General features: G+C 34.4%; 2 protein-coding genes across 53 annotated transcripts in view; one reads left to right on the top strand and one right to left on the bottom strand.

The window, feature by feature from the left end:
- Positions 1-20,630, top strand: part of Ptprd (protein tyrosine phosphatase receptor type D) — a 2,128,582-nt gene that overhangs the window by 1,432,304 nt on the left and 675,648 nt on the right. The gene's annotated exons all lie outside the window — the stretch shown is intronic.
- Positions 1-20,630, bottom strand: part of LOC144377281 (uncharacterized) — a 503,618-nt gene that overhangs the window by 302,147 nt on the left and 180,841 nt on the right. For 3 of the 4 annotated variants that reach the window (XR_013438121.1, XR_013438123.1, XR_013438122.1), the window contains exon 2: positions 13,198-13,472. Coding sequence is in view for 1 of the 4 variants with exons in the window: in XM_078047635.1 (XP_077903761.1) it covers positions 13,424-13,472 (49 nt within the window). In the remaining 3 variants the exon portion in view is untranslated. Of the gene's footprint in view, positions 1-13,111; positions 13,473-20,630 lie in introns of those variants that run through there. The other variant, XM_078047635.1, reaches the window with a different exon arrangement.

Raw genomic sequence — 20,630 nt, 5'->3', positions numbered from 1 at the left:
GACATAGAATTGAGAATTTAGGGCTCTGGTAGAAACAAGTTTGTTTGTTCTGTTGAACATCAGGTGACTGTGTTGAATACACAATGCAGTTTTATTCAGCCATAAAGAAAAATAAAATTATGTCATTTGAAGGAAAATGGATGGAACTTAAGGATGATATTTTAAGCAAAATAAGCCAAACTCAGAAGGTCAAGGGTCATATATATTTTCTTTCATATGTGGAGGCTAGAGAAGAACAAGGAAAGAAAGTTGTGGCGGGGGAATATCATGAAAATCAAAGGGAGATTGGTAGAGTATAGGAGAGGCCCTAAGTGAAAGGAAGAGAGGAGGGAAAAGAGAAATTATGTGGGCCAAATTACACTGTTACATTGTGTTCATGTACAAATTACATTGTTACATTGTGTGCATGTGGAAATGAATAGGACAATATCATTATCTATAGTCACTCTACTGTCAATACAACACCAGAACTTCTTTCTCCTCACTATAACTTAGTATCCATTAATCAACTTTTCTCCATCCCTGCCTTATCCCTAGGCTCCTCAGCCTCTGATAACCATCATTCTACTCTCAACTTCCATGAGATCACACATTTCTCATAAATAAATTATCATTCTGAGATCTCCTTTCCCTTGAAATGCTCCCCATATTTCTTTATGGAAATACCTTGCCTGCCTGACAGACAGGGTTAAAGTGACCTCATTCAGGAGCATATTATAGTCATCCTCACTCCTATATTTATCTGTAGATCATTGAGAAATGGCCAAAATATGGATTTATTATTTTATGTGTTTATTAATTGTTATCTTCTCTTTCATGTTTATCTGTGCACTTTCTATTTTGAACTATAATAATGCAAACTATTCAGGGCCAAGGATCAAAACTGCTTTGGTAACTCATTGAGGCAATTTGTAGATGTTTCACACATTTGTCATAATGAAATATTTTAGACCTTTCAATTGAAGGGATAGGGTCTCCTAAGTTCACATTAAATAACGAATACTTACTGTAATAGAAAAACAACAGACAAATCCAAGAGCAATTACACAGCCAACTCAGAGACAACAGGCGCTGGTGTCTTTATCTTTTCTAGAGGAAGGAATTGCTGCTCTGATACGATTAGAATAATTCAGCCTGCTTATTTCTCTATGTATCATTTTAGCCACAATGTCTATGTATTTCATTACTTCCCTTACTTCTCTGCCTCCTGGTGTCAATTTATTCAGAGCAGAGAAGAAAGACATGCTGTCATTCCTTGTGTCTTCCTTTGCTTCAGTTTTCTATGGTCAACCTCTTTGTTTTACGAGTTAAACTCCTACTAGTTTATGACTGGTCTAGGCAATCATTTTTGTCCATATCAGGACAACTTTTTTCTCAAGACCACATCAGATGCAATTATCCAGCCCAAATATTGTCAGCACATGGAATAGGTATCTGTCCTTAATCATTTCAGTTGGGAACAAAGGAATAGAATCCTGATGTACAGAATTTGGCCACCAGTATTTTCTAACACCAGGATGAGGGCACCTTCCACAGCTGAAAGTAGGGGTGAGGATAAGAGGCTTAAGTACAGAATATCCTTGAAAGGCAGCAGATAATTTAGAATACATTTTGAGGGTTTGTAATGGTTTTTAAGGAGGATAATAATCTAATACAGAAGGCAAAGGCAAATCAGTACCACGATTATGATACATTTTACTGGGTATTCTTCTCAATGAATGCTCTCAGTCAACAAGAATCTCAATGATCTATACCACAGATGCATAATATTTTCGTAAGACCTCCTCAATGAAGAGTGTGTATAGAGGTCACATTTCAGTTTGTTTGATGTCATTCTAGAAATGATCCTTATTTAAAAAGAAAACTTAAGTCCTAGTTGTGTTAGTCACACAATCTTTCACTGTATCTCTGGGAAAATATACTCAATCTCTTATTTAACAGCAAACCATCATGTGTTGGCTACACTCATATTTGCTTTTGTAAGACTAGTCCAAAATGTTTCCACTGGTCTAGAAAAACAAACCCACAAGCATCTGCTAAAAAGTGAGCAGCTTATAGTTGGAATCAAATAACTGACAATTCTTACTAGGGGCAATTTTGGCCTGAGCAGAAGACCACTCTAGATTCAAAAGATTTAATTCAGAGCAGAGCTTGGGAAAGTCTGGTTGCCCACAATTTATGAAAGATTTAAAACTTTTGGACTTTGTATCTTATGGCAATGCTGGGAAGAGATGCAATTGACCTTAAATCCCTGTATACGGCAATGAAGCAGCAAACAGACAATTAAGGAGAAAAATCTGAAGGCCAAATGTCAAAAGTAAGAGCGTTAACCCTGAGTTGTGACATTTTAAAAATGTCCTTGGCTCACATTGAAGTGCAAGTGCTAATGTGGCCATTTATTTGTCTATTTATAAAGGGAAAAAAGCCCTGAGATTTCTAAAATGTTTGGAAATGGATCTTATTCTTTCTGAAAAATAATAACAAGCTGCTATTTTCAACCTAAGGGTCAAAACTAAGAAGCATCCATTAGTACCCATCAAAACTTACATATGCAGCATGCATGTCTTGAAGCAAGAATTAGCACATTTTATTTTTACATTGGCATATACTAATATTTTCTCTGAGACATAAGGAAAGAGACATTCTAAAATGTTTGTACCTAGGGTTAGAGTAGAATATTTATTCTAGGAATCCTAATGATGTGCTTATAAAATAATATAGACGGTCATTTGTACATGCTTCCAGTCTTCTCCTCAGTGTTGATCATTAGCACAATGCCATTATAATCAGAGAAAGTCCCTTCAGACTAAGTGTTGATCAAAAAATCATTAAACATATATTTCTCAGGCTAGTAAGCAGCCACAAAATTTTTATTTTCTAATTAAATAACTATAAAATTACTGAATCATATACTTTAATCAATATTCCCCTTTTCTGCTTGGCTATCCAGTAGAAAGGAGAAAAGCTTTAAAAACATGTATTTTTTCAATATGTATTTTTCAAAGAAAAAAAGTAGTCTTCCCCTTTATGTGCTGGAAATGGTTCATTAAAAGTGTCCTTCATCTTATAGCCTTAGAAATATCTATGAGAAAGTGTCTAAGAAATACTTAAGCATTAGAGAAAGTACAATGTTGATATTTTGATAAATATAGAGGTGTATTTGGATGGCTCTTTTGGTGAGAGATCAAAACAACAATCCTTGAGTAATAAAGGTATCTACTCTTACTCTGTCATCAAGTGTCCTTCAAACACCTCGTCCACATTTAGCTACAATGTGTGTCATCTGGAGTACACTTTTGCTGCCATTTTTAGGGACAAAAGCCAATGCATTACCTTCACTCAGAAATAACACTCTCAGATCCTGCTCATTTGCAGTCCTTGAAATTTTCTAGATGCTAGACACTTTGACTTTGTCTTCCAGAAATCTGTGCCAGTGGCAATGCTTTATTTCTTAAAACACCGTGGTACACCAGCACTTAAAACATAATCTATCTACACTTGACCTGAAGAGTCATAGAGCTTTGCGATGAACTGGGAGGCTCTACAGTTAGAGGACAGGAGTCTGATGCTATCTCTACTGCTTAAAGCTATGTAATCTTGGGAAATGACCAATCTCTGAAAAGACAATAGGAAAATAGTAGTGTATCATCTCTAAAGCTGAGAAAAGCCTATTCAAGTAAAGCACTCCAAACAATATGTTGTGTAACTCAGTTACAAGCTACTTTTATAATAAAATTAGTATTCACTTAAAGCTTCATCACTTTGTTGGGCACAACAATTTTATATTACTTTTGCATATATTTTTAAAGATTTTAAGAAATGTCTTCCAGACTATACAGTTGCAATAATAGTAGTCTGGGAAAGAGAAAAAAAATTAGACTTTGGAATCGAAAAGATTTGCAATAAATTTTACCAACTGTGAACTTGGACAAGTTCCATAAACTTTCTAGATGTCCATTTTCTATTCATTAAAGTAGTAATCACAATTTGAGATATAAGTGATATAGTCTAGTACAGTAATAGACACTCAATAGATAATCATAGATTATTATTTGACTAAATTAGATTAAATAGAGTATTCTTAGGTAAAATGCCGATATTTCTGAATTTAACTTGTTCATAAAGACTTTGACAATGTAATATGGTATTGGCAGATTCATCAAGTACACTGTGTATACTGAAATATTAAACTTGCGTAGATACAAGGAAGTTGTCTCTTACCCCAACAGGATATCATTACTAATGTATTAATCTGATAAACTCGTGAGCTAGATGAAGTCCTAGCTCTTTCTCATTTCCCTTTGTCCATAACTGTAACATATGGGCTAGATTTAGGTATGAGTAATCTGATACATTATAATTACATAAGTGGATACATACAGTGATGTTCCCTGTCCAGATCCCTCTTCTAAAGTGCCTCTCTCAGCTATCAAGAGCTGCTAGCCATGGGACACATGTGACCAACAATTGACTGATTCCAAGATGCAAGTCACCATCCCATGCCTCAATCTGGGGCTATCCCAGCTCCAGAGTTCACTGTAGAATCAACTGAGTCCTCTGTTGTAACCATATAGCAGATGGTTTTTCCTTTGCCTTCCACAGTTCTCTACAGGTATATCTCCTGAGCATACTCTTCAATAAGTCCTCTGAACACAGATCCCCTCCCAGAGACTGCTTCCACGGAACACAATCTAAGGTCTCCCCTAGTATAAAAGGATTTAAAGAAGTGGAACATGAGCCAGATATTTCTTTCTTATCTATCATAGCACAGCAGGCAATAGATGAATTCAAAGTGAAGTTGTTTTTTAAGAAACATTTTTTTGAAATCCACAGTATGCAGCATACCAAACATGAAGACACACCCACATTCAAGATTAATTATTTGTAAATTTTTTAGAAAGCAATATTGTAATTTTAGTTTTGAAATTATTTAGCTATGATATAATTAATATAATTTTAAATTGGCTGATTTTTCAGTATTTTGCAAACATGGAAATTCTTGCAAAGTAGGAAAAAATGTATCCACTAAAGTGTTTTCAAATGTAATAAAATTTTTATGAATACTAAATTAAATAATTAATGAAGTTGACATAAGGTTATGTCTTAGAGACATTTAATTAAAGATTTATTCATTTTGATTTTGTAGTTTTCTTTTTCTATTCTAGAGCCAATAAATTTAATTTCAAGGACTCAAACCTTATACGAAGGTCCTTGGAAATCTCACAGCCCATTGAAATTTTCAAAGCCCTTGAAAATATCTGAATAGAAATCTGGTATACATTCACGAAAGATAAAGCCAAAGCTTTTTCCTTTTTCTTATAACTCTTCTTTCTAGGATAATGCCAGGCAGGCACAGCCTCAATTGTTTGAATATCAATAGACTTTTATTCATATCCCACTAAAGTTTGAGAAAGGGGAAAGAAAGTACAAGGAATGACTATTTAACACCAAACTAACTCAGGTTAAGCTAGGGTCATTCCCTCTCCTGGTTCCAAGGAAACCGTTCAGTTCCTTCACTTTCATCTTGTTATATAGCTATGCCAGTGTTTTAACTGTGGCCAATCAGATGTTAATAGTTAATAAAGAGATTTTTCACATTACACCCTCAACCACAGCATGTTAGACTATACCTAAGCATATACATCCACAATTCCTTGTGAGACACTGTCCTTCATTAGTCTCAAAACAGTGGCTTTTTAAACCAATTGTTTTAGATGCTATAAACATGGAAAAAAGATATAATAGACTCTGGTGTGTGTGTTGGGGGAAAGATTTAATTAAGATCAGTCAGCTACTTATATTCAGTTTGCCCGAGTCATTAAATCACCAAAGTTATCAATGGAAAAGCTTATTCTATTAAGAAAGTGTTCTGTGAAGTTTATGCAAGATAGCAACATTGTCATGTGAGCTCATTCCTACTGTATCCAGAAATTATGGAGAAATATGTGCCCATATTTTTTCATTTGTTCTACATCATCAAATCTCAGAGAGTGTACGTGATGGGACAGTATAAGACTTTTTTTTTTTAATCCAAAATGACCTTCAAATTAAATTGCAACTCTAATTCCTCAAAATTAAATCTTAATTTGATCTAAAATTGATCATTTTAGAAACTATTTACATTTGTATAAGATAAAATATTAGCCAGATTTAAAATATATAACCATGTTGATCTGTATTTCATTCAACATAAATTCAAATAAATGTATAGAAAACATATGGGCAAGTGGAAAGAACTGACTAAATTTCAATTTATGATTCCTTTTCAGAACTCAACAAAGTCCATGTATCAATCCTAACATCTGCTAGTTGTTGAAAGTCTGTTTCAGTATATGTCCACCATAGCTAGCTTATATGTGAATGCATTCTGAAGCATTTTTAGGAAAAATGACCATTTCCACAATTTATTTTCTTTTATTACATCCCATGCAACTCTTCATATCATTTCAACTATTCCTTATATAAACTTTAGTATTTTAGTCAAAACATTTATTTTACTGAAAGGTCAATATATCCAAGGGAAAAAAAGAAGTTTTATTCTGACATGTAGCCATCATTTCTCTGTCAAAAGAAGTAGCTTAATGTCTTTAGAGTTATTTAATCTCTGAACCTCATTTTCTCACTTGTGAATAATACGTATTTGTGGAATTATTCTAAGGTTAATAAAATAGCTCATATTTAATGAGGTCTTGGATATATCAAGCTCTGTACTATATACTTGACACAATTGTCTGACTTAATTCTCACAACTTCTCTGGAAGATAAAACTGTAATTAATCCTCATTTTACAGGTCAGGAAACTGATGAAACTAAGATTACACAGAGCATGTTCTTAATAATGTGTTTAGTATATTTTATATTATATATTTCATGTGAATTATTATATTCAAAATGATCTATGAGGACTATTAGTAAATTTTGAAGAATCAGAACTGGTATTTAGATTAGTTGATATACGCATTAGTCAGTGTTCTTCAAATAAATGGAATCAATGGGATATGTGCCTATATATAAAAAGATATTTATGTTTTTAGTCATTGACTTTCTTTATTGTGAGGACAGGCAAGTCTAAATTCTGTAGGATGAGCTAACAGTCTGGAGATTCAGGTAAAAAATTAATATTCTATTCTTAAGTCCCAAGGCTGGAAACTTGAGAAAAAATTTCTATGTTGCAGTCTGAAGGTATAATTCCTTCTTTTTCAGAAAACCTTTGCTCTTAAGGCCTTTGATGAATTAAACGAGGCCTATTCACATTATCAAGGATAAGCTGCTCTACTTACAGCCAACTGGTGGTAAATATTAAATATGTCTAAAAATATAATCTCCCAGTTACATCTAAAGTAGTGTTTGACAAAACAACTGCCCACCAAAATCTAGCTAAGTTGATACATGAAATTAAACATCACAATAAATCTGACTATTTTTTATAAGTCCCATGTTGTCCTATTACAAATAGTCTTAAGAGATTTTGTTCAAAATTGGACTCTGGAATCCATGCATGTATGACTCTATTGCATAATGGAAACACATGAAAGTACCTCATAGAGGCACAAAGTCATGGTTGAATCTGAGTGTGAATTACATTTTGGGTACTTCTGAAGAGGAACCTCAACCATGCTGTCATACATACAATTTTCTCCCTTTTTTCGCCAACCCTTCTTTATTTCTCTGCTATAATTTCTTCCATGGACTTCACAATTATATTGTTGAAAAGATGTCCTTCTGAATCTTATACTGAAAATTCAACTTTAAGATCATCAAATAAAATTCTCACAAGTATGTTATTAGTAGCACTGTCCAGGTTGGCTAGTAGTTTTTCATATGCCTTCATACCTTTCTTATGTTCTCTTTCCATGATGGGCACTTCTGTTTCACTTTTTGCGCAAAATCAATATGGAGAAGAAGGGTACACAAACCAAAATGTGACTCTATATAAACAGTCTAATCAAGTGTTCAAAAATGTCAGCCTAATAACCTAAGACCATTTGGTAAAGTTAATTAAGTACTTGCCTAAGATTCTCCATCTGTAAAATGAAAATAATCATGGTAATACAAATCATAGGACTGTAATGAGGATTCAATAATAATATACTACACATTGAATATGTAAAATGGTGTCTTGAAAATAAGAGGTGCTCAGTAGATGAAAATATTTTCATAAGCATATAATTAATGGGATATAAAAAGACAACTTCCACATTTCTAATTCACTGCTTCAGAAAAGCACCTTATTCTAGAAAGAGAGTAAGCTTGAAAGAAGGAATAGCAGATGCCATATGCTGTGCCCAATGGTTTTTAAAAGTTATCCTTTCAAGAGTGGCTTCCAAATGAGGCTATAGTCTGGTACCAATCTGTGCCAATGTTCTCTCTGTTCTGGTTGAGGACAAAAATGGGAAGTTTATGGAGTGAATGAACATGTGTGTAAGTTGCCAACTCTTCTTTCTTGAGAAAGACTTATTCTGAGATCATAACCATAATGAACTTTTTGATATTGTAATTTATTTTTTAAAGATATTTTGGGTTCTAGACTTGACTCTGCCACTCATTAGCTTGTTATGTTTGAACAGATGTTTTTAGCACATGAAGTGTTTTGCTTACAAAATAAAAACAAATACAAATCTTGAACTAAAAGTAAATTTGAAGTTTCCATAGAATAATAAAATGATCTTCCACTGAGGCTTCAATCAGTAACAACAAAAAATAAAATTGTGTTTCTATAGCTGAATTCAAAAATTAAGTCAAAAGTGTCTGTTGTAAAATAAAATAAATATTACAACTAATCAGGAAAAACTATTAGAGCAATATGGGTTTGTCTCCTTTTTAAAATACACAAAATAGGAAAGACTATCTCCTAGACTTTGAACTTGTTACATATTAGTCCCTTCAGAATTTGGATAAAGCTGAAGGGGTCAACTTGGAATCTTTGAATCATTTGTAATGATGTCAATAGCTACCCTCAAAGAAAAATAAGAATGGGAACATGTAATCATTTATCAAAACTCTGTTTCCATGCTACTATGAAGAAGTGAGAGCAAAGTAGCACATTATTTCTTGTAGAAGTACGAACTCCTTATGTAAAACTGGCTTTATGAAAATCACCTTGATTTACTCCTTGACAAGTTGGCATCTTTGAATTGCATAAATTGCTTTTCCAACCCCTGTGTAAATCTAGATAATCAAGTGAAGCCAAGACAGAATCTACCTAATTTAAGTCAAGAATTCCTTGTGAATAAATAAAACGCTGAGAGTTATGAAGCTCAGCTGGTCTCCTAAGCTCTACTGATACTTGAAATACATGACTGATTCCTCAAGGACTTCATCCATAGAAGAAACAACTGGGGAAATATTTTATAATAAAATAGTGATTTACATTAAACTGTATTCTATGGCAGACAACTGGGAGAAAAGCTTTTCTTTTCTTTTTTTAATTTTATGAGTTCTTTTTCTCCAATGGTGAAATAATAAGCAATGGATGATCCTCAATCTGACATTACACAATAGCTACATGATTGAATCTGGCACTGCTGGAGTGAACTCATTTTTATAATACTACTCTTTCAGAGCTGCTGGGATTGGTTTGGGATAATACCTGAGCTTTCCACATTAAATTAAGAGATATACACATTTTTCTCCCTTCACATTATAACAATATCTTCATAAATTCAATTCAGAATGGTCAGACTTAGAAGAAGCTGAGTCAGGCACTACATTGATCACTACAGTAAACTAAATGATTGGCATTTAATAAAAGTTGACAACTTTCCTGGCTTAAAGTTCCCAAGAAGAGGCTAGAGCTGGCAAATCTAGTGTTGTAATATAATCAGTAACATTTTAAATTTATATTCCTGTCACTTTAATCCCATTAAACCACTGAGCCACATCCCCAGTTCTTTTTATTTTTTTTATTTTGAAACAGAGTCTCGCTAAGTTGTTAGGGCCTCGCTAAATTGCTGAAGCTGGCTTTGAATTTGCAATACTCCTGCCTCAGCTTCCTGAGTTGCTGAGATTACAAGCATGCACCATCATGCCTGGCCCATTTCTCAAAATTAAACACTTTTCTCTTATACCAAAACATCTAGGCACAAAGACCTCTGAGTAGTGAAGGCTTGCAAGTCTATTTTTATGAATACTATTTATTTCCTTTTCTGTTTTTTTCTGTATTTTCTATATATATAACATAGTCAGTTTTGCACTGCTATGACAAAAGACCTAAAAAAATCACTATAGAAGGACCCATTTATTTGGGTTCAATTTCAAAGTTTCAGTTCATGATCAGTTGGCTTGTTGTTTCTGGCCCTGTAATGAGGCTTTAGCACATCATGGTGGAAGAGCCAAGCAGACCAACACTGCTCACCTGATGAAAGTTGGGAAGGGGGAGGCACACAAAATAACCCCTTCAAGGACATTCCCCAAGGGACCTCCTCCCTCCAGTTGGGCCCCACCTCCCAAAGTTTCCTCCACTTCCTAATAGTGCCACCAGCATGAGCTTTGGGGGGATGTTCCAGATCCAAAAGATAACAACTTAGAAATAAAAACAATTCTGTTTCCATTCAGAAAAAAAAATGTTATTTAATGATACTTCTAAAATGTCTTAATATTTCACCTGATCAGTTTTTGTCTTCAGAATTTAGACTTCTACCTTGAGAATCCATTTGTTAGTATAGCAATATTATGCTTTCTATCGGGTTTTTATGTATACCAGTCTTTTTTTATTATAGAATAAAGATACATTCTTGATTTGTTTTTTCTTAAGTAGGTGATTTCTATTTTCCTATGTATATATGAAATTCTATTACAAAATTAGAGATAATAAAGCTGTTTGCCTATGACACTGAAACTGTTGTAAAATGTCTAATATCTTCTCATAAAGTGTTTGATGTAAAACATAAATTTCAAGACAAAGATGAGAAAAAGTTTTACCTGCTGTCCTAGCAATAAATGTAAAAAGTACGTGAAAGCAGTTATTAAAATACTGAACGAGGGTTGGCAATGTGGCTTAGTGGTACAGTGCTTGCATAGAATGTGTGAGGCCCTGAGTTCTATCCTCAGAGCTGTGCAATTTTGAAAAGTACTGCATGATAGTGAATATCGGAAATTTCAAAATAAATTCAAAGATCACTGAATTTCATAGTCAGTAGCATAACCTCTCAAGAAAAAAGCAATTTCTTATAAGACAAAACCCATAATTATTATACACAGAAATTGAACTCACAGGCATTTATCTGATGGAAATGAAAACTTAGGTTTACCAAAAATCTTGTATGTGAATGTTTATAGAAATTTTATTTGTAGTAGCCAAAAATTGGAGACATTCCAGATATCAACTTCATTGGGTAAATTAACAAACTGTGTTATACCCATAGCATGGATTAGCAGTACCCAGTAATGAAAAGGAGTGAACCACTGAGGGACTCAATGACTGAAATGAATTTTGAGGGAAATATACAGAGCAAAAAGAAGGAAGGGGAGGAGAAGGAAAGGAATTTTTCCAAAATGAAACATATTTAATAAATCTACTTGTATAAGATTTTTGAAATATTAATATTATGACTATAGAAATGGAGAATAGGATAATGGCTGCCAAAAGTTGGGGATAAGTTGTTAGGGGAGGCAAGTGTGACTAGAAGAGTAGCATGAGGATCCTTGAGATAAGGGAGCAGCGATAGGTTCACATGAGATGAAATCACATAGAACTAAGTATACACAAGTAGAAAGGGAAAAATATGAGTAAGATCAGTGGGTTATATCTATGTCAGTATTGTGATTGTGATATTACTCCACAGGTCTGCAAGATGTTAGCACTGAGGGAAGCTGAGTAAACTTCTGTAGGACCTCTTTGTATTATTTCTTACAACCACAAGCAAATCTACATTATAATAAAACAAAAATTTTAATTTTAAAAAATCCAAATTTTTTTTTAGCAAATAACCAAAAACTCCTTGCAAATGTCCTTTAAAACATTGAAGCACACAATATATAGAAGATAAATGTCTACCATAAGGGCAAGAGGAGAAAAGTATGGAAGGAATATTGCATGCTTCAATAAAACTCATAGGACTCTCATATCTAAGAAATATTGTGTAGTGTTATGATACACACAACATAAAAAATAAACAAATGAACAACTAGGTCTATAATTCAAAAAGAAACATAAAAGGGCAAATAATTCAAACATAAGTAATAAAGTTTTTTAAACGGAGATATTAATCAATTCGTGGAAAAATGTAATTGGAAATTGTTACAGTATTAAGTGTTTTTAAAAATTTTTTTAGTTGTAGGTGGACACAATAACCTTTATTTTATTTTTATGTGGTGCTAAGGATCAAACACAGTGCCTCATGCATGTTAGGTGAGCGCGGTACTGCTAAGCGACAACCTCAGCCCCCTGTATTAAGTTTTGATAGTGATTATGACAGCATTATTATTGTTTATTTGAAAATTAACTTTTAAAAAGGAAGTGAGGAGAATAAATTCTTCTTTATTTTCTGAGTTGAAGTAATGCCAAAGCTTTGAGAAATATCAGGACATATTCTGTACTTCTAAAATCTGTAGTGATTTAGTATTATTCACAGCTAACCCACCCATATATAGGGATGAGTGTGCTCAATACATGATAATAAACTACTCTAAGGTGTCCCATTAACCTAATAATAATTTTTGAAGATTGTATGAGATGTCTTACTTTGGTAATAATTGAAATAGTTATCTGTAATAAAAATCTTTGAAGTATAGATGAAAATATGATTGCAAGCTATGACTGTATTCAGGTGAATTTAGTTTGGGTGAATGAAATTTAAGTTTCACTTACTTTTTTAATCTTTGGTGCATTATAATCATATATAATAGTGAGATTCATTGTGACATATTCATACTTGCACATAACATAATTTAGTCAATTTTCTTCCCCTATTTCGCCCCTTTAAAAAAACTTTTAAGGCAGTGGAAAAGTATCTTATTCAGATGAATTCTACCACTGAACAAATACAAAGAAATATCTACTTGAAGGCTCAGAGAGCAACCAAGGCAGCTCAAGCTTGAATGGGCAGGATTCCTGAGTAATATGCAAAAATTAATCATTTCTGGGGATTATAACATCAGATATAGCCTCAAATTGTCTTTAAAATATTTTTTTATATATTCGGTATTCAACAAATAATTATCAGGTATGTCAGAAGGCAGGATAAAAAATAAAATTACCTTGTGGGGGAAAAAAATAAAAACAGATGCATCCCAGACATAGCAGCTCCACTGGGTGGTATGTTTGCAGGGCAGCCTCCAGAGCCCCTGCTCCTGGCAAGCCTAAAACTTCTAGCAGCACCTTGGTGGACAAGATGGAGTTGTCATTCGAGGCTTGCTTTGCTTCTCTTGTGAGTCAGGATTATGTCAATGGCAAGGATCCGGAAGAAATTTGAACTGGTGTTGATCAGTGTATCCAGAAGTTTCTGGATATTACAAGACAGAATGCATTTTTCCTACAAAAAAAAAAAAAAAAGATTACAGTTGTCTGTGTAGAAACCAGAGCAAGTATCAAAGAGAATGTCTCAGAGTTAAGGAATGAATTTCAGCGGAAGGATGCGCTGGTGCAGAAGGACTTGACAAAGCTGAGGCACTGGCAGCAAGTGCTGGAGGACATCAATGTGCAGCATGAAAAGCCAACTGAAGTTCCTCAGGGCTCCTTGGCCTACCTGGAGCAGACATCTGCCAATGTCCCTGCACCTCTGAAGCAGATCTGAGAGGGGTCTGGCCTACTAGGTATCCTCCTACAGATAGTTTCACCAAACCTCTCTCTGTGTGGACATGGCATTTTAGAAGAACTATTTGCCAGAGAATGAGCTGGTGTTAATTTTTGTTTCCACCTAAAAATTTCCCCCAATATTTATGAGCTGTTAATTACTTGAGTATTTAAAAAAATGCGTATAGTTTGGTAAACAAAGTGAGGTTTTGTTTTGTTTTGTTTTTGTCTTTAGCAAAGTTTAAAATATTCATTTGATGACACAGCTTCTTTCTTGACTTTTTTATTGTTTTTTAAATTTTTGTATGACTTCATACAGTTTTTTTTTCCAGTTGTTACTTTGTTATGATCTGAGGGGGAAAATTATAATACTCCAAGAATCAGGGGAGAAGGAGTTGGGTTTTAGGCTTTTTATGATAACTACCCATTCATGTTAATAGAGGAAAAATATATAAATATTTGCTGTCTCAAGACTTTGAACTACCTCAAGAAGAGGAATCTAATGCAAAGTTTGTAATAGTAGTACAGAGCACAGATATTTTATAAATGTGTCAGAGAAAGGCTTAAAATATGCCAGGTTAGTGTTGTAATATTATAGTAGATCCTTAAGTTGATGCTGCCTTTTATTTGAGTAAGTTTGTGTTGTGTGGTGTTTACTGTTCTGAGGGAGCTATATATTAGGAGCATGATGTGCTGGGGGCCTTGCAGTAATGAACCAGTGTAAGTAACAAAGCAGACCCTGTCTCCCTAGCGTGACAGCTGAGACACAGTGAAATACGAGCAATTAAAGCTTCATCTGATTCTTTTTCTTTTGAGTTTCATTTTGTTTGTTTGTTTTTGTTTTACTTTTTGGAGAAAAAGCAGTTTACATGAAGGAAGATTCTTGCTCATGGATTTGATTCCAACGGACTAGAGCCTTGGGGTGGAGGGTGGTCTGCAAAGTGATCCTTGGCTACTTCACCTCCATAGAGAGTATGTGGAGCCTCTCTGGGGAAAGTATTTTGCCCTCTTGTCTGTTTCATGCATCTTTTAGATTACAACCCTTTAAGCCAGTACAAACACTCCTCTGTCTTCTGAATAGTCAATAGGTCTATCAGTATTGGTTCCTTTACTCCTCTCCATCCTTCAACCTCCCCCCGCCACACACCTCAATATTCACTAGTGTTCCTGGTCTGGACTGGATGCCACCTGGTACTGAAAGCCTCCACTCCATTCCAGGGCACAGGACTTTTATTTTTTCCATTGTCTTTTGAGGTTAGTGAATGTTATATTTTTCTGTATCCCTTGCTGCATTATATGCTCATGAAAAATGGGCATTATTCCCCTTGAATATACACTAACATGTATTTTATATGATACTTTGTACTCACTTTGTATATACATATTACTCATTTTATATGCTGTGATGATGATATTTGGCTTATGGACATATGACCTGTGATGACCAGCCTGAGGCCAGCATATCCCCGTGATTGGAATGTATAGGTTAAAACTTAAAAGTTATTTTTTACTGATAAGGATTTAACCTGGTCATCTCATGCTAGTTAGAAGCTATGATTGGCAGCTTATTTAAGGTTACTTGATTACAAACATAAACAAACACCAGGCCAGGTGGTATAGGCCTATAAACCCAGCAGTTCAGGAAGCTGAGACAAGAGGATCATAAGTTCAAAGCCAGAGTCAGCAAAAGTAAGGTGCTAAGCAACTCAGTGAGACCCTGTCTCTAAATAAAATACAAAACAGTGTTGGGGATGTGACTCAGTGGTCAAGTACTCCTGAGTTCAATCCCCGGTACCTACCTCCCCAAAATACCTAAGTAAACTAAGTTTGAGGTAGTCTTTCAATAATAAAGGTGCTTTTTTGGTAAAAAGATCAAAAACTGTTCTACTTGGTACTTAATGAAAATGTTTTGAATGAGTATGTATACACGTTATTGTCATTTCTTTATATTAATTCAGAAGTTATCTGACAAATAACTATTTTTCAAAAAAAACAGATAGAATGAAAAGAACATAGATGGTACAGATATTAGAATCAATAGTCACAAGCTTTAAAATTAATAATATTAACATACTTAAGGAAATAGAGGACAAAATAGAGAATTTAGCCAGAGAAATAAAGATAAAAAAGCAAGTGAAAATTCCAGAAATAAATTTAATTAATTAAATAATGAAAAAGAAGAACTCCTTAGATGTGTTTAATGATTAGAAATAGCAGAAGAGAGAATGCATAAACTGGAATATTTTCAATGGAAAATTGTTAATGTAAAGCACAAAGGGTTGAAAAAGTTTAAAAAATTAGAAAACATTTTAGTGTCATATGGGACCAGGTGAAAAGATCTAGCCTATGTATTAATAAAGATTCAAAAATAAATAAAGAATGGGAAGAAGCCATAAGGTTGGTGAAAAAGGCCATAGATTTTCCAAAACTATCCAAAAATACCAAATCACAAGTTAACTAAGACTCCCAAACAACATAAATACAAAGAAAAATAATAATTCAGAAAAATTCTAAAACAAAGAAAAACCCAAAATATTACCTTGCTTATAGCAGTAACTACAATGACAATTAACTTCTGAGAAAGAGAGAGAGAGAGAGAGAAAAGGCAGATAGATGATAAAAGAAGATATGATGAGGCAGAGTTCTATATCCAGTAAAAGTATCTTTTAAGTGCTGACATATTTTGCTTAAAGATAGGAATATGTTCTAGAAAGTACATTGTTAGGCAATTTCATTGTTGTATGAACATTGTAGAATGCACTCTTACGGCTACAACATCACGGGGCAATATAATCTAATATATGCTTATAGAATGTTGGTCATTGGCTTAAACATTATTATGTGGTGCATGATTACAAAAAAAAGTAACATTAGGATGTTTTCAGATAAAACTTATGAGAGAAATTTTCTCCAATAAACATATATTAAAAGAAATAAAGATGAGAACTTGAAATTAAAAGAAATGACCATAGGTAAAAGGATTTAATTTTTGGAAAGACATATATGTGAAGAATTCTAAATGAGTATAGCAATTTATAACAGATATAATATAAAATTAACGATGGCCTTAAGATCCACTCAACTATCTCATAAAGCTTATATTATGTGTCACATAGAAATATAACACAATCTCATGGGGCATTTGCAACCCTGACCTGGAGATTACCCGGTCTCTTTGACAGCAGAACTAAATAATCCTAGTTGTCCTAAAGAAAAGTTCACCTTACCACAGATAAATTTTTTTCTGAAAAAAATCTCACAGTTACAAGAATATCTTAAACTTACTTTATGAAATAATCAGTAATGGACCCAGACTGAATACAGGTATAAGAAATGAGAAAGAAGAATTTCCCAAACTCTGAGAATGATCTCTAGAGGAAAACCATCCCAGTCAGTGATGACCCTTGACATTATCTGGCTCATGCTGGTGGCCTGCTCCTAGTATCCATCTTGCAAGAACATTTTCAGAATAAATTGCTTGAACAGCAGATTGTATCTGACCCACATCTTTGTTGCAAATCAGACCAAAGAGGAAAAGTCACCCCTGAGAAAGTCAGTTAAGTAAAACCACTTAAGACCTCCAAAACAACAGTGTTGTTAGAATTTCTTGTGAAAGTCATAACATATGTCAGATTCAATTACATGAAAACAATAGCATAAAAAGCAATGGGATGTAACTATGGTTAAATACTTTTAAGATTCTTCCATTTCCTGGTCAATGTCAAAAGTACTAATTTACATTAAACACTATTTTAGTCCAGTTTTCATTTCTGTAACCAAAAGGCCTGACAAGAATAAGTTTAATGAGGAAACATTATTTTGCAATACAGTTTCGGGGCATGGGGGTCTCAGTCCATGGTCATCAGCCTCCATTCCACCAGGATAGAGGTAAGACTGGACACCATGGTGGAATTATGGAGGAAAGCGGCTGAGGATAGCACAGCAGGAATCAGAGAAGTCTATCTCAACAAGGACAAAATATACCCCAAAGTCATGCCCCCAGAAACCTGCCTCCTTCAGCCGCACCCTACCTGCCTACAGTTACCACTGGGTTAATCCCAATCAGGGGATTAATGCACTGATTAGGTTAAGACTCTCGCAACCCAATCATTTCACCTTTAAACCTTCTTGCATTGTACCTATGAGTTTTTGGTGGACATCTCATATCTAAACCATAACAAACATCAAGAACTATGCATGCTTAATATCTGTGGTAACTATTATAAAATAAGCTAAATAGTTTAAACTCACGAGATAGTAAATGGAGAAATGAAATGTTGAAGAAGACTTGAATAACCAGAAACATGCCAACTGAAAATAGAAAGTGGGGTGTAGCCTAAGTCAGACCAAATGTAAAACCAATGTAAGGTAATAGAATTAAGCCTAAATAAATCAGTAAAAAGTAAGTAGACTATTCATATATGTACATAGGAAAATTAGGTCAGATTCCACTAGCAAAAAGATCAGTAGAGAAAAGGGAACAGGGAGAGAGGAGGAGAGGGAAAAGGAAAGTGCTAGGGACTGAATTAGATCCAATTATATCCCATGCTTTCATAACTATGTCAAATGAATCCTGTTTTATGTATAATTAAAAAGAACTATTAAAAAGAAAAAATTGGGGCTGGGGATGTGGCTCAAGCGGTAGCGTGCCATGCCTGGCATGCGTGCGGCCCGGGTTCGATCCTCAGCACCACATACCAACAAAGATGTTGTGTCTGCCGAGAACTAAAAAATAAATATTAAAAATTCTCTCTCTCTCTCTCTCTCTCTCTCTCTCTCTCTCTCTCTCTCTCTCTCTCTCTCTAAAAAAAAATAAAAAAAAGAAAAAGAAAAAATCAATTTAGAAAGAAAAATACTTAGATATATACACATTAATTAGATAAAATTAAGACTAATTAAGGAAGCATTTAAAAAGTAAGTGAACTAACTAATTAAAAGACAGAATAAGCCCAGTGCAGTAGCACATGCTTGTCATCCCAGCAGCTCAGGAAGCTGAGGCAGGAGGCTCTTGAGTTCAAAGCCAGACTCAACAACTTAGTGAGGCTCTAAGCAACTCAGTGAGACCCTGTCTCTAAATAAAATATTAAAAGGGGCTGGAGATGTGGCTCTGTGGTTAAGCACTCTGGGTCCAATATTCAGTACCAGAAAAAGAAGAAGAATGTGATGTCAGCAAGATGATTAAAGGGGTAGTCCTGATTCCCCTCCCATGCAAATATTGACTCAATAATGATAAATTTAAAATTTTTCTTTGTGAGTAGTTCAAAGATCAATTCAAAAGCTCCTACACTCTGAGCAAGTGCAAAACTGAATGCACAGAAGCCTGTAAGAAAATGGATGACAATTACTTGGCCACAACCCATCCCCATGGAAGAGTGCCACATCATCCAGAGGAACCTGTAGCTCCCACCTTCTCCCTGGGGAGGGACCCAGAGGACTGTACTATACATTGAATTTCCTGACTTTTTGGTGGGGTTGCTAGAGGGAATGGTTTCTATTCAGACTGAATCTGAGCACTGACGGATAGGATCTCTGCTGGGAACTGCTTTGAACAAAGACAACAAGTGGTTTAAACTAACATGTATTTACTGCCCAAAGACTATCTACCATTTTAGTAGAATGAATGGACAAAGTCCACCCTAAATCACTTTCTCCCTACAGAGAGAATTAGTTGATGCATCTGTCCAATGTACCATTTCTTGGCAGATGCCAGAGGGTTTGGCCTCTGTATCACTTGTTTTGAAGTACTGATAAAAACTGGCACACTCTAGATGTCTGTGGGCCACTATGAAAAATAATCAATTGTTTAAAATATGCACTCACTCTTAGAGCCTCCTCCTCCATCTCAGCACAATGCAATTTAGGAAAACTCAGTACCCAGCTCTGAGGAAAGAAAGAAAAGACTCAAAGTTATGTCCAAAGTTCTGACATTTAGAGTCTGCCTTTAGGGCTGGTTATTCTTTTACCTGTTTCAGAGCACCACCAGCATACCCTACATACCTGAGGGTCACAGAAAACAGGAAAAAAGCAAAAGAGTTATGTGGTGGGATATTGGTCAAAAGGACATGAAGTATGGTGAGTAGACAGAGAGGGAATAAGAAATGATAAACTCTTTACAAAAGAAAACAACAATTAATTAAGAATTTACAAACAAAAGTTGAGAATACACATCCACAAAAAAGTTGTTACTCTAGCCATGCAGATTGGTGGTCTTCCTCTGTACAAAGCCAGTCTGTAAAGTATGGGAGAGGTGAGTTTTTTCAACTGCACAAATACCAACACAGAGTGTCAGGAAAGGTCATGGAACATGGCCCCCAAAAGGGACAAAAACTAATTTCCAGAAATTAGCCCTAAAGAAGTCAATGGTGTATGAATTATTTAGCAAATATTCAAAAACAATTGTCATTAAAAGTGCTCAGACAAACAATACAAGAACAAAATAAGTATTTGAACAAAGTATTAGAAAATATTACTTTTTAAAAACATGGGAATTTAGGAACTGAGGAATGCCATAACTGGACTTAAAAATTGGTTAGAAGTGTTCAAAACAGTACATTCGATCAAGCAGAAGAAACTATTGGCAAACTTGAAAACAGATTATTTTAAATTTTCCAGTAATAGGAGTAGAAAGTAATAAAAAATAAAAAGAGTGAAGAAAGCTTGAGAAACTTATAGAAAACTGTCAAGTTAATCAACATATGCATTATGGAAATTTCACAGAAGAAGAAGAAAGAAAGTTTATTTGAAGAAATAATAATGGAAAACTTCCAAATATGGAAAAGTAAATGGACATTCAGGTGCAAAAAGGCATAAAAGCTTCTAAAAGCTTTTCTTTTCAAGGAAGTCTATTCAGAGACACATTATAATCAAAGTGTCAAAAGTCAAAGAGAAAAATTTGGAA

This window comes from Ictidomys tridecemlineatus, chromosome 4, assembly GCF_052094955.1.
Source record: "Ictidomys tridecemlineatus isolate mIctTri1 chromosome 4, mIctTri1.hap1, whole genome shotgun sequence".
Classification (NCBI taxonomy): Eukaryota; Metazoa; Chordata; class Mammalia; order Rodentia; family Sciuridae; genus Ictidomys; species Ictidomys tridecemlineatus.
This window is presented reverse-complemented; position numbering and strand designations above follow the sequence as displayed.